Source organism: Ruditapes philippinarum, unplaced genomic scaffold, assembly GCF_026571515.1.
Source record: "Ruditapes philippinarum isolate M1 unplaced genomic scaffold, ASM2657151v2 ctg1864_1_1_1_1, whole genome shotgun sequence".
Classification (NCBI taxonomy): Eukaryota; Metazoa; Mollusca; class Bivalvia; order Venerida; family Veneridae; genus Ruditapes; species Ruditapes philippinarum.
The window spans coordinates 1-15,105 of NW_026866069.1; the positions used below are offsets into that span (position 1 = coordinate 1).

General features: G+C 34.4%; 1 protein-coding gene across 1 annotated transcript; it reads left to right on the top strand.

Moving 5' to 3' along the window:
• Nucleotides 1-636: 636 nt before the first annotated feature.
• LOC132731164 (uncharacterized) lies at nucleotides 637-15,067 on the top strand. The gene is made up of 7 exons (XM_060717291.1): nucleotides 637-1,685; nucleotides 1,919-2,498; nucleotides 3,672-3,755; nucleotides 6,076-6,183; nucleotides 11,499-11,576; nucleotides 12,496-13,211; nucleotides 13,949-15,067. Exons 1-7 carry the CDS (start codon nucleotides 769-771, stop codon nucleotides 14,529-14,531), a joined length of 3,066 nt encoding a protein of 1,021 aa, XP_060573274.1. The 5' UTR covers nucleotides 637-768; the 3' UTR covers nucleotides 14,532-15,067.
• Nucleotides 15,068-15,105: the final 38 nt, after the last annotated feature.

The window sequence follows — 15,105 nt, forward strand, 5'->3', positions numbered from 1 at the left end:
TTTTTTTCTTCCCAGGTGTGATACTTGTGCCTGTCATTATATGATGATGACCCAGGTATCCTTGTATCTGGTAAAGTAAATCTTAAGATTGGTTTATTGACTATAAATTGTCTTTGCATCTTGGCAAGACAGAGTCTATTCTTTTTGGTTTAAGTTTCAACATAAACTGGGTCAAGCCTCCAGGTCACATGAAATGGTACTGCTATAAAGTACACATCTTTTGTTAAGTATTTAGGTGCAAACCTGGATCAAATTCTTTTGGCGTCGCCCTTTGATGCTTTGCATCAATGCTTTTCTTGTATATAAATGGAAAACTACATTCACAATTTGCGATGTAAAATAGATAAACCGTCACGTTATTCAGTACTGTTAAGATGAACTAGATAACAAGTAAATGTAAACATGTTTTTTGCGTTTGTTTATGATCATAATGTGTCTTGTATACTTTGTTAAAGTATCATATTTGTTTTCATAAATAATAGTTATGTATTCTAAATGCTTTGATGCCATCAAAATAGGCCCCTGTGTGGAAATGTTTAATTCACACAAAAAGAAATATTGAAAAAAAATCGGTTTTCCATATAGTTGTTTGATGACCTTGAATTAAAAATAGACTAAATAAATGTAGTAAATGTGCCCTGCATTGGTATTTACAAGTCGCGTAATCTATTATTATCTTCACTAAAATTTAAACTTACTAAATCCGATAAATTCACGTTGTCCATGTTTTATATTTCACCCATTGTTGTGGACTAATTTATTTTTAAAATGTTGGAATTAACATTAATTTTGGGCATCATCTGTATGGTTTTAATGATGGTTCATTTCTTGAAACGACTTCATCAAACTAAAAGCAAAATATATCCTAATGGGCCTTTTGGATTTCCAATTGTTGGTCATCTACCGTTGTTTGGAAATTATCCACCGGAAACATTCATGAAATGGTGGAAGACATATGGTGACGTGTTTTCTATTCGACTTGGAAGCTGGAATGCTGTTGTTTTCAATGGTTACAATGCTGTCAAGGCAGCTGCCGAACATCCTGACGACGCCTTCAGTGGAAGACCAAACTTCGTTTCAATGGATATCTTAAATGAACGAATCAAGGAGGTTACTTTTGCTTTCAGTAATTTTTCACCAGTTTATTTGAAACAGAGAAAATGGGCTGCTAAGGCTCTACGTTTATTTACGTTCAAACGACGAGAAGTAATTGAAGATTTAGTTACGAATGAGGCTAACGCATTTGCAGATATTTTGGTGGAAAAATACAATAGAAATTCCGGTGCAATAGAACTGGATGTCCAAACTTTAGTTACAAGAATAATATATCAGTTTCTTTATGGACGTGGTAAATCTGTTGATGTAGAGAGGCATGTTAAAACAATAATAAAAACACTTAAAGAGTTCAATGAACTGACTGGAAGTGGAAATCCTTTTGACGTATTGCCGTGGTTACGGTATATTATGCCTTTGAAAATTGACAAGCTTGGAAATAATCTCGTACGGTCATACAACATCACGAAGCAACAAATACGCGAGCATTATGAGACATTTACTGAAGGTAACGTCAGAGATGTTGCGGATGCTATCCTTGCTAGTGACATTGATGACGAAAGAAATACTGATGGATACGTGTTAACAAGGGAAAGGCTGAACCTCACACTTGGTGATTTACAAGGAGCCGGGTTCGTTTATATTAATCTCATTTTCTTCTTTGTAATCGTCTGTTAATAATTGGTATTTAGATTTTAATGATTTGTTTAATGCTTAAAGTAGCTTTATTTGTTGCTTAGTTTTCTCCATTCTGATGTGCAAAAAAAGCACTGTTAAATTAATCTTAATTCTTTTATGAGAAAATAACATTTGTATGGTACTTAAAAAAATAATGCTGTACTGAATGATTTTGCTTACTTTCTAGTGTCGATACAACAAACAAAACCTTATCGTGGCTGTTTCTCTTCATGGCAAGGTTTCCTCAAATCCAAGAACGGGTATTTACAGAGATAAAAGATATAGTTGGAACCAAAAGAAGCGTTATGTTAACGGATAAACCAGACCTGGTCTACACAAATGCTGTAATTTTAGAAGTCATGCGAATGGTAACCCAGCTTCCATTTTCAGTTCCACATTATGCAGTGAAAAATGCAAATTTACAAGGCTTCGATGTTGATCAGGACACTGTGGTTATTTTCAATCTTTATTCCGTTCATCACGAGAAAGCGTTCTGGGGAGATCCGGAAATATTCCGTCCGGAACGGTTTTTATCAGACGAAAAAAATCTCGATCCGGAAAAGTGCAACCACATATTTGCTTTCAGTCACGGTAGACGCCGCTGTATTGGAGAACTGTTTGCAAAGATGACATTGTTTCTGTCGTTTTCTATTACAATTCAGAAATGCAAAATTTGTAATCCTGTCGGTGAACAGCTGGATTTAACTCCCATTCCTGGACTTGTTTATTCGCCTAAGCCGTACAAAATGTTTGTACAGGAAAGAGAATAACGTTTGTAAAGCATATGTTGCACCCTTCCAAATTATTTAATATTTTAATATATCAGTTGGTGAGTCATATATTATGCATGTATAATTTATCACGAAGTATAAAGAAAAGGAATACATTACAGTTATATTTGTGCGACAAAACGCAGTGCATTTGATGTAATTCACAAGGTGTCGAGGTGTTAAATAACAAAATTTAGCTTGAATGTGTAATTTGTTTATTCACGTAAGAATACCATTCGTTTTGTAAGAGAAATGAAAGTCAAATGAATTATAGGGATTTCATATTGAAATACCTATCTTTAATAAAAAAAATACTGCACTTTAATGAAAGTTTTTGTTTTTGATATAAAGCGTTTTAGTGTCCATTCTTTCAGATTATTAAACATAATATGGCACTTTCATAAATACTGTTTCAGTCATAATGCTTTAAATATCGTCTCTAACAACAGTTTACATTAAAACAAAATATTTGATTAGCCATCAATCATGATTTCTTTAATATTTTATGTAAGGGACGTCCGTTTCCGAGTGGTTATGTCGTTAACTTCAAAACACTTGCCGCCCTCTGCTGTTGGTTTGAATTCAGCCAAGAATTTAGATTTTTTTCATGTGATGAAGCTATTTGGCTTACTTACAAGCTTACAGAACGTCAGTTGTTCTACTGAGGTACCGTCTTGTGTCTGAAAATCAGAAATAATAGATCGGAGTAAAGCTTGAACGTCGCCACATGACATTTACAGTGTAGGCGAGACAACCCCCGAGCGCCCCCCCCCCCCCCCCACCCCTCGCCAAAATAAATAAATGCATAAATGACACAACGGTACAAAAATGTAAATCCGATGCCCAACGTTACGTATCACATAATCTTTGAAAACAAAACACAAATTGTGACAACGTTTTGTTTTTGTTATATAATCAATTTATATAAATCAAAAATACCACTGACGGCGTAAGTTTTGTTTATGTCGAATATTTGATAAAGCTAATGTATTTTGTTCGAGCTCAGTGCAGTTTTGTTTGCCAATGTTATTGATTCGTACTAAAATGTTTCGTTCTTAACATATATAATTTCTTCTTTTTTATAAATAAGGAATGGAGATGTTTGACGGTACAACCAATAATAAAAAGTCTGCGCTTGATCACCAGTGTGCATGTGTCTATCAAAAACAGGATCTTGAACTTTCACCAGAGGACAAGTTGGAAAAAGGCACAATTGACAATGAAGGTGTGTATCTAATAAGAGAAGTACATATGGTAATGAAAGAAGAAATACTTTTAGATAAAGATAATGACATTCTTGTATTGCAAAGAATTAATAACCCAGACGTTTCTTACCGCAATTTTAGCTGGACAACTATCACGGAAATTCAAAATCCTATAGCGAGACCTTATTCAGGTTGAAATCTTCATAATATTTTGCTATTTTGATCGATGAAACAACTGATGTATCAGTTTCTAAACGTTTCTCTATTTGTGTAAGGTATATTTACATGGTATTCCGTACACTGAAAATGTGTACAAGTAAATGCATTTCTTTAGCCACAGAGCGGTTGGTATTCAGCATGTAGTTTAAGCCGCACCATTGATCGTGCAAACACATTGTGTAGTCCTTCGATTTAATTTGTCAATTAAAGATGCAAATATAGACAAATATGTCATGAAAGCCGGTGCTAGGGGGCGTGGACGGTAGTAACATTGTGTTGTCCTTTCGATTTAATTTGTCAATTAAAGATGCAAATATAGACAAATATGTACATTAGGGGGCGTGGACGGTAGTAACATTGTGTTGTCCTTTCGATTTAATTTGTCAATTAAAGATGCAATTATAGACAAATATGTACATTAGGGGGCGTGGACGGTAGTAACATTGTGTTGTCCTTTCGATTTAAGTTGTCAATTAAAGATGCAATTATAGACAAATATGTCATGAAAGCCGGTGCTAGGGGGCGTGGACGGTAGTTTGCACTTGACAGTACCGTCCATGAACAGGCTCAGTCAAACCGAGCCTGCAACATTTTCAAACTGTGCCGTGTTGGGCTTTCTTTAGGGATTCTTATTTCTCTCTATTATAGTGTAAAATTTCGTGAATTATATATATTTTAGCTACTCTGCTCACACAAAATACACTTTACGTCAGATGAATACACTCCTTGATGAACCTGAACTTCTCTATTAAGGCCTAGTATCTTGTTAGGTAGCTAGGTATGAAAAGACGTGCGGTTAGAAAAACCAGTTACGTACATGAATGATGGACAAGTATAGGTGTGAATGATTCAAATGCTAAAGTCCTTAAAAGGTACTGTTCCTCGTATTTAACTACTCTATTTATCGGTCAAATGTCTGATGTTCTTTTCAAGTAAAGTATCTGTTATTGTGGAAAGTTCAGTAAGTATGTTGAATATTTTGAGAACAAAATCATGGTGAAGGTTTAAAATTCATGAAAAGAAACCTTAAGTATGAAAAAGACAAGGTCTGTTATGGTGTTATGGCAATGAAGAGCTTACAAATTATTATTAAAATTTTGATTTACAAATTAAATTTGTAAGAAATAATTACTAAGTAATCTCATTAAAAACGTTAAACAAAGCATACCCAAACAGTTAGCTAATTCTTGGTCTAAATTAGGTCATAGAACTAAGTATATTGTTAAAATGGTCTCACCAAAAAAGCAAGTTAACTGCTTTGCAGTGTCTGATAGACCATTGACCATAATGACAAAGTTGTCAAATCGGTATCTGGTGATTTAATCAGTCGTGTAGTTAGGACTGTAAAGCTTGTTGTCAAAAAAAAAGATAAACAAGATCAACAAGGAAAGGCGGCGTTCAATGAACGCAACCCCAACACGACCCAGCAACAAGAACCAGTGGCAAGGAGCCCAGGCGGACCCAACAAAAACAGGACAAGGCACGGACAGGTTAATCACTAGTATGATAAATGATTTGTAACTAATAAGGAATTCAAAGAAAACAAATAAATGATTGAATAATAGGAAATAATTTTTAACTGATAAAGGAAACAAATAAATGGTTGAATAATAGGCCCACAAAGGGCACAGGGGACAGGAGACGGGGGGGGGAGGGAGGGGGGGGGGGTAAATAAAAGAAATAAAAACTACGGGCAAAGGGAAAGATACCGTAGACGAGAAACAACAAGGGCACAAAAGTGTCACCAAAACAATATGAAACAACAAAGACATACATCTGAGGAACAAATAGGGGCGCCGCCTGCTTTGGAACGGTCAGCAGCAAAAGTACTGCTGGGGAGTTTAAACCGGTTAATGGTGCATCAAACCTCACTCAGAGCCCCACAATGTATGTTCCTATACACAAGACAGAGAAAATAAAATGAATCCTCGCCAAGTGAAATTCTAACAGTTGTTATGGTTACAAAAGGTTAAATAAATAAAACACCAAAAAGATCATGTAGAAACATATAAAAGTGAATCCAATGACCATAACAAAAGTACTCAATGTCCTAAAGGAAGACAGAGCAACAAGAAAATCACCTACAAGAAATCATTCAGGGTGAACAGTTTGTTAAAGGTGTTGGCAAGTTGTGTGCGGTATGATGACAGGTTGTTACAAAAATGAGCCTTCAGAAGTTCTGTCAACGAATAGTGTTTAAGAACAACGACCAGATCCCTAACATAGTCAAACTTGCTGCAATAGCACTATGCATGCAGGTAAGTCGGTCTTATGTGAACGCTTATTTAGCACTTAAAAACCTTTAAGAAGCAAATGCAGGTACACAAATCTATACATTTATTCTTATGAATTTTGTAAATAATAAAAAGAAAATGTAACAAATAAGAATGCAACAAATTTGGTAAAAATCTAGAATTTGTAAATGCCATTAACTTTCAAAATAAAAGAATATATGACAGATATGATTTAAAACTTAAACATATTAATAATCAACATGAACATAACATAACAGTTTGCCTTTTTTTCTGTCTTTATAAAATATTATTTTATGTCTATAATATTTTCAGGGCTTACCTTGCGGATGCTTTCCTTGAGACATTTTGCTGTGTTGGGCTTTCTTTAGGGATTCTATATTTATCTATTTTATGATCACATCCGTGTTATTTGTGCCGTGTGGCGGCTGTAAAAAGTCTCCCCGTACATTTAATCAATGATGTTATATTTTCGATCCTTGAAGATCGTTCAGCACGACATTATTGTTGTGCTTGTGGTATTTTTAGTTTCAACTTTTCTGCATTTTCTAGTTGGGTGGTTCCAATATTCCTACTTGAATAATGTTGAATCACCCTTAGGATATGTTGCCTGCTTTTTAAATTTGTCTTTTGACGTCTTTTCTGTGATACGCAGGCTTCATAACCTCTGATCCCCTTTCTAAATTCTATTTTATTTAGTTCCGCCCATTGTTTTCTCGTTTAGGGCACACGCTTTTTATTACTTGGGGACCATACGCCGCTTTTCATGGAATGGCACGTAAAGTGTCACATTGAAGGTTCCATGATAACCGCCGTATGAACACATCTGCGGATGTTTCTAAATTCAAAATTTTACTATTTCACGTTTAAATGTTGAATTCTGCTTAAGCCGGTGCTAGGGGGCGTGGACGGTAACTTGCACTTTCCAGTACCGTCCATGAACAGGCTCAATCAAACCGAGCCTGCAACATTTTCAATTTTGCTGTGTTGGGCTTTCTTTAGGGATTCTATATTTATCTATTTTATTCCTTGACGGTCAGCATGTTTAGATTTTTGACAGGGAACAATGTGCTAGGTAGTTGTTGTTCAAAAGAAGACAAAAAAGAGACTTACCTCCGAGTACAAACAAAGAGAACTGAAAAAAACAATTAAGCTTACTGATTGAATGGTTGATAAATTGATTGATTGATTGATTGATTGATTGATTGATTGATTGATTAATACTGTTTACATACAACTGAAATGCATTGTACAGTCTGGAACGAGTGTGAAATGTTTTTTTTTTCTGATAAGCCGGAATCATTCATTTTTATAGATATAACTGGCTTACATATAACTGGCTTACTATTAGGTGAGGCATTACAAATAGGAAATATGAAAAAAAAGGATATTGTCCTTTCACATTGCTTGATCTTTTTTTGTGTTTCAGCGTTGATACAAAAAACAAGACAATATCGTCACTATTTGTTTAAATGACGAAGTTCCCTGAAGTTCATGAGCGGGTGTTTCCAGAGAGAAAGGATATAGTTAGAATCGACAAGAGCGTAATGCTGAAAGATAAACTCGACCTGGTCTTCACAAATGCAGTAATTGTTGAAGTCATGCTAATTGTTGCTCAGCTTCCTTCTACACTTCCTCATTATGCAATAAAAATGCAAGGTTACAAGATTGTGAAATTGATAAGGACACAGTGGTTTTCAATCTTTATTCCTGGGAGAGGACATTCATAAGCGTTATAGCTTTCTGCCCAATCTCAAAATGTACTTTGTAAATATTGCTCACTTGTTAAATGTTTTGTTGAATAAATATGTTTAAACCAATCTTTATTCCATCTATCGCGGAAATGAATGCTGAAGAGATTCGGAAAGTTTCCGTTCGGAACAATTCCTATCTGATGGAAAATGTCTAGATCCAAAAAAGTGCAACCATACCTTTGCTTTTAGTAACGGGAGACGCCACTGTGCTGGAGAATATCTGGCCAAGGTGAAACTAATTTACTCGTTTACCATTGTAATGCAGAAATGCAAAATCTTTAAACCAATCGCTGACCAATTAGATTTAACTCCCATTCCTGGACTTGTGTAACGTCAAAACCGTAAAAAGTGCTTATACAGAAAAGAAACCAGTCCCCATATGAGCATATATCTAGTTCTTAACTGCATCAAATAATAATAACTTTTTTGATTCTTTGAAATATCATTCTCATTTAAGACAACAATACACCAATACATTTTTGCCAGACAGACATGTACATTCATATTTACTTAGCTTAACTGGGGGTGATATTTGGTATAGCAGTGTCAGAGTGGTTGAGTGGTCAAACTGAGTCTGCAATTTTCATGTAATTTTGTTTTGATTAATGCTTCCGAGGGATCACTTTGCTTCCAGATTTTTATACTTCATAACAGTATGTGTCAAGTGCCGTGTGGCAACTGTAAAAAGTTGCCCCGTACTTCACTTTAGTGTTGTTATATTTTTCTGGTCCTTCGAGATCATTGATGCCAGCACTGTTAAGTGTTGAGAATTGAGTATCGCTCAAGTCGGTGCTAGGGGGCGTGAGGGATGTTGCACATATTCATTATCCCTCATGTACAGACATGTAATTTTGTTGTCATTAATGCTTCCCAGGGACCACTCTTTTTATTATTATTATTATTATTATTATTATTATTATTATTACTTGCACCTCTTTTTCGTTAAATCAATAGCTTTTATTCACATACTAGATAGACTTCCCTTGTAGTATATCTATAATAGTACATCTATACATCCCTTTTTATTGCCTACAACAAAGCTATTGATGACATTAATACTTACTTGTTATTTGTGGGTAAAGACCAAATGTATGTAAATGCTTTGAATTCAGCAGTAAACTATCAAATTTTCTCCAACCAATGTTTTATTTTTATCGTGAAAAAAATTGGCTATTACATTATCTGTTTCTTTTCAATTTCAAAATTACTCGCACATTTAATATCAAATGAACTCTGAAGCTGTTCAAGAAGACGAAATCATTAAGCTATTTTCCGAAACTCGGAGCAAGGTTTTCTAACTGAATGATCCAAGAATGAACAGCTTCTGAAGATGTTAAGACACACTCAAATGGAATCGATTTTAAACTAAACCCCAAAATCATTTCGGAACACTGCTATAGAAGATAAGGTATGTTTATTAATCAGTTAAATAGCTTTTTATCCAGCATCTGTGCAATTAGTATGTTGCGAAATGAAAAAAAAAATATTATTAAAGTATTTCATAGTTATAGATATTCTAAAATGGTTAAAAGGACGTCAGTATCTATAACAAAAAATCTGGTAATAATAAGTCTACAATTCTATGGGATGACTGACCCATTTTAGTTTCTCTATGCTTCTGTTATGTAATAAAAAAGTAAAATAACTTCTTAATTTAGATCTCGATAAGATGTGATATGTCTGTTGATAAATCTTTTAAAACGGGACTGGTCTATTGAAATATGTACATACGTTCAGTTCAAATTAAAGTTTTGTGAACGAATATAGTTCTGAAATAATCCGATTGAAGGACTTACAATTTTATTAATGAATATTGTCGTAATGTCAACAATCCTAATCTTATACCCAATGACAATGCTTTTATGATATTTGACGTTTTAAGTGTATGATATTACCGCTCACCTTTTAGACAAAATTTCAAAAAAGGTAGCTCAGTTTCATTAGCAAGCAATTATAAACACTCTGCATTACCGCCTAATGCAGAATTTGATATTTTTGAAATGCAATATAATTTTGAATTAGAAAAGGGATAAACATTTTACCTTTATTGTATATTTATATGATGAAGAAAGTAAGGATGTGTTACCTAATATGATATGATATGAAACAAACATCAACAATGAAAACTTTTTTTTCTAAAGAAGATAGTCTACAACAAAATGGACTGAGAAAACTTGATACATTTCTATCACTAGTTTGATGTTTAAACATAGAGTTAATGCTTCTTAACGTTTACACCTGTTTTTAGCTCACATGCTCATATTGAGATCCCCGTTCGTCCGTCGCTGTGCGTCAACAGTTTCTACAACTTCTCTGAAACCAGTGACTGAATATTATGCAAACTTTACATGAATGATCATTGGATAGTCCCTTAAAGATATTCAAATGGTTCCGGTTTATAGCATAAGTATGTCATACGGCCAGAAATAAATTTCAAAAAATGAAAATTAAAAAGTCTGAAATGACACAGGCTAGAGGTTAGATATTTGGCATAAAACATTTACCTCTGCCAAGATGGTAGAAATCAGGGTCAAAATAAGCCCCGCCTTTGGGGTAATTAGTATTCTATATATGCATTAAACCAAAAGTTAAAAAAAGAATGTTTTCAGAAACGGAAAAATCTTAGATATTTGACACGCAACATTGTCTGGTTGACCTGTATCAAGATTGTTTGGGTTGAAATTGACCCTGTCCTAGTGAACTAAGTTATATACTTTTTGATATACAGCTATGAAATTTTGTCCATGGCCATAGAGATTCCAGATGTAGAATTAAACTTTCATATGAGCTGGCCTAGACTTGGACCAAGTGATCGACTTTATTGTCGTTTCATATACAGCTATGGAATTTGGACCCGATGCACAGTTTTAGATGTTAAACTGAACTTAGATATTAGCTTACTAAGATTTTGATAGAGTGACCTACTTTCTTGCTTTTTTACGTACAGCTACGACATTTTAATAATGTGCAGATGTAGAATTGAAAATCTATATCAGATACCTATTTTGAGGCCTAGTCGCGTATTTTCTTATTTTTTATGTACAGATTTTAAATTAGGTTCATATGTATAGAAAACATATTTTGCATGAAGTATGGTCTAGTGACCAACATCGTTTAAATTCTTGAAATAAACACTAGCTTTCACAACATTTACAAAAATAACAGTCTGCCCTCAGGTTAGCGCTTTGGAGCCAGTTTCCCTTTGTGTACGATTATATTTGCTTTTTTGTGCAATAATCACGAATCATTCAGAGAATAAAGAACTGGCAATAATAGTGTGACACTACATTATCTCGTGTGACTCTATATGTATCCGATTTGAACTGTTAATTCTGCCGATGACTTGTACAGAAAATTCCCAAGGAAGACTGACATTTGATCTAAATTAAATAATATCACTACCAATAGGGTATCCAATATTCATCAATACAATAACAGTACAAAAATCACACAAAACGCAGCCTCTAGTCTCTTGTGAATACCAGGTAATGTATCAGTTATTATGTTCTAATTCTATGTTGACCGCTTGTAAACAAAGTATTTTGGATTGTGATACAACTTATTTAGGAACATCTTGCATTTACAGCTCAGCAGTTCTTTGATAAGGTTTCAAACATTAAATCCCAGTTACCAGCCGCTAAAACCGTATATCATGCAAGTTTAAATAAAATTCTATTATACCATTTTCAGTAGGTCTTTACATTTATATGTATATATCATACGGATTTAGCCTCCCTTATATCTTTAAATTATAAATTTCGTTCACTATGGAATATGACTCATGAATAAAGTTTAAAATATTAACACATTTATTATATAACTTGTAAATTAAATAATTTATAATAGGTGTTTGTTCATTTGAATCTACACAATCATGTAACCGCCTCCTTGGTCGAGGGGTTACAGTCAATGACTTCTAATCCAGTTACCTCTCTCGCGTGGGTTCGATCCCCGGGAGATGCTTTGGTAGTTTAGCGCGGAGGAAGGCATTCTAGTACTGGTGTAACTCTCCAGGAACGATGGTAAGGAAAATACCCGCATATACGTATGATTGAAATACTGTTGGGAAAAGGCGTAAAATGAAACAAACCGACAAACAAACAAACACAATCATGTGACCCACATGAATTATAAGTACATTATACACAAAATCTATTTACAGTTAATTTACAATAACCTTGACTAAAATGCATTTCTATGCATTCGCTGATGCACGTTTCGCGTGATACATTGAAATCTACTTGTCGCGAAATATGCTTTTAGCGTTTGCTACATTTCTCTTCGAATAAGGACACATAAAAATATAAGTTGTGACTTTTATTTTATCATATTGTTCGTCACCTTTAAAAATCTGAAATACAATGTCGGAGTTAACAATTGTCTTGGGAATTGTTTGTACTGTTTTCATAACAATTTTATTCTACAAACAGCTTTTTCAGAGTAATGGAAAGAGATACCCAAAAGGACCATTGGGATTTCCTATTGTCGGTCATCTTCCATTGTTTGGAAATAATCCACCAAAAACTTTCTTAAGATGGTGGAATTCCTATGGTGACGTGTTTTTTCTATCCGACTTGGAAGTTGGAATACTGTTGTTGTAAATGGTTACGACGCTGTCAAAGCGGCTGCCGAACATCCTGACGACGCATTCAGCGGAAGACCAAATTTTCTGTCCATGGAAATCTTAAGCGAACGCATCAAAGAAGATAGACTTGCTTTTGGTAATTTTTCACCAGTTTATCTTAAACAAAGAAAGGTGGCATATAAGGCCTTACGTTTATTTACGTCTAGGCGACACGAAGTGATTGAAGAATTAGTCACGAGTGAAACCTATGTTTTTGTAGATACTTTGGTGAGAAAGTATAATACAATTTCAGGCCCTATAGAACTTGATGCCCAAACACTTGTAACTAGGATTATATATCAGTTTCTTTACGGACGTGGTAAAACTGTTGATGTTGAGATGCACGTTAAAAAATTAATAAAATTTCTTGAAGAACTAAATGCTCTATCTGCAAGTGGTAGTTCGTTAGACGTTTTGCCATGGTTACGGTATTTAATGCCAAAGAAGGTTGAAGCGGTTCGGAAAAATATTGCACGATTAGACGAAATTGTGACAGAGCAAGTACATGAGCATTATAAGACATTTTCTGCTGGACACATACGAGATGTAGCGGATGTTATCATTTCTAGCGACGCTGATGATGAAGAAAATAAAGATAGATATGTTTTAACAAGAGCTAGACTAAATCTAACACTAGGTGATTTACAAGGAGCTGGGTGAGTGCGTGTGTCTTTTTATTATCTATTTTTGTTCTTTAGCAATTTGTCTATCCATCACTTTAAGATGATGGGACGTCCGTGGCCGAGTGGTTAAGGTCGTTGACTTCAAACAACTTACTCTTCACCGCTGTGGGTTCGACTCCCGACATGGACTTTGGATTCTTTCATGGGAGGAAGCTATCCAGCTAGCTTACGGAACGTCGGTGGTTCTACTCAGGTGCCCGTTTGTGCCTGAAATAGTGCACGAAGGGCACCCGAGGTCTTCCTCCACCAGTAAAGCTGGAACGTCGCGATATCACCTATACCGTGTCGATGTGACGTAAAACCCAATCAAACAAACAAACAAATTTTAAGGTGAACGTTTATACATTTAGTGCATGCATGGGAACCAGACTACTTCACCCCTTAGAAAAACTTAACAGTAGTCTTTTACCAATAAATATCACCGATTGTTTTACTTTTAAAACGTAAAAGAAAGCATGGTTAAAAAGGTACGGCATGAATAATAAGTATGATGTATAAGTTAAATATTGTTTTCATATTACCCAAATATATTAAAGGTATAAAGCTCTGTAAATAAAATGAAACAGTTTAAGACAATTCAATGTACTATATGTAAGTCAAACAACATTTTTTATTATAATATGGCGTGACTGATATTGATCGGAGTAGGTGGTCGGTGAAAAAAAGGAATAAATATTGTCTATTCTATCCAGTATAAATTTATATTTCAGGATCGATACTACATACAAGGCGTTGTCGTGGCTCTTTCTCTACATGGCCAAATTCCCTCAAGTTCAAGAACGGGTATTTACAGAGATAAACGATTTTGTTGGAACCAACAGGAGCGTAATGCTGAAGGACAAACCCGATTTGGTTTACACAAATGCTGTCATTCTAGAAGTCATGCGAATTGTTACTCAAATTCCATTTGCACTTCCCCATTATTCAATGAAAAATGCAAAGTTACAAGGCTTCGATGTGGATAAAGACACAGTGGTTATTTTCAATCTTTACTCTGTTCATCACGAAAAGGCATTCTGGGGAGATCCGGAAAATTTCCGTCCAGAACGATTTTTATCAAACGGAAATTGCTTAGATCAAGAAAAGAGTAACCATATTTTCGCCTTTAGCCATGGAAGACGCCGCTGTGTTGGAGAGTTTCTCGCCAAGATGAATTTATTTCTGTCGTTTTCCATTGTGATGCAAAAGTGTAAAATCATTAAACCACCCGGTGACCCATTGGATTTATCTCCAATTCCTGGACTTGTTTATTCGCCAAAACCCTACAAAGTACTTGTACAGGAAAGAAACTAACGTTTCGCCGGTCGTGAAATGGGCATACTATTTCACTTTTTACTTATCAAATTAAGATCACTATTGTTTTGCTGCTTAAAAAAAGTATTTGCGTTTAAAGCAATACATTTTTTCAAACAACTTGCACAAAATAAGACAGCATCATTTGTGGTAGTAATTTTGTAACAGAGTGGTTCATTTATGTATATTATTTTATATGAAAGTTTAAACATTGCTTGCACCTCTTATTAAATTAATAACATATTTAGAAGTAGAAATAAAATCTTATAGATTTGAAATTCCCTGGTCAGAATAAATTTTATGTATTCTTATAGTTAAAATCTAATTTTAACATCTTCGACATGTTTTATGATATCATGTATACAAATTCAATTTTGCTATAAAATCAATGCATCTGTTTCTGTTAGAAACTGAAAGTATATTTTATTTGTAAACATTCAATAATTTTGATACTTGTCAATAAATTATAAGCGTACCTAATTTCTTATATATACCCACATAAATTTTGTTTAGTGTTATAATACAGGCGGAACATATTACACATTTATGATAAATAAGATAATAAACAATGCAA

Excerpts from the sequence above, each read along its gene's own strand:
- LOC132731164 (XM_060717291.1), top strand. The coding sequence starts at position 769 with ATGTTGGAATTAACATTAATTTTGGGCATCATCTGTATGGTTTTAATG. Across the intron at positions 3,756-6,075 it reads TAATAAGAGAAGTACATATG|GTTGTTACAAAAATGAGCCT; the intron begins GTAATGAAAGAA and ends GTATGATGACAG. Across the intron at positions 11,577-12,495 it reads AGTTACCAGCCGCTAAAACC|TCTATCCGACTTGGAAGTTG; the intron begins GTATATCATGCA and ends TGACGTGTTTTT.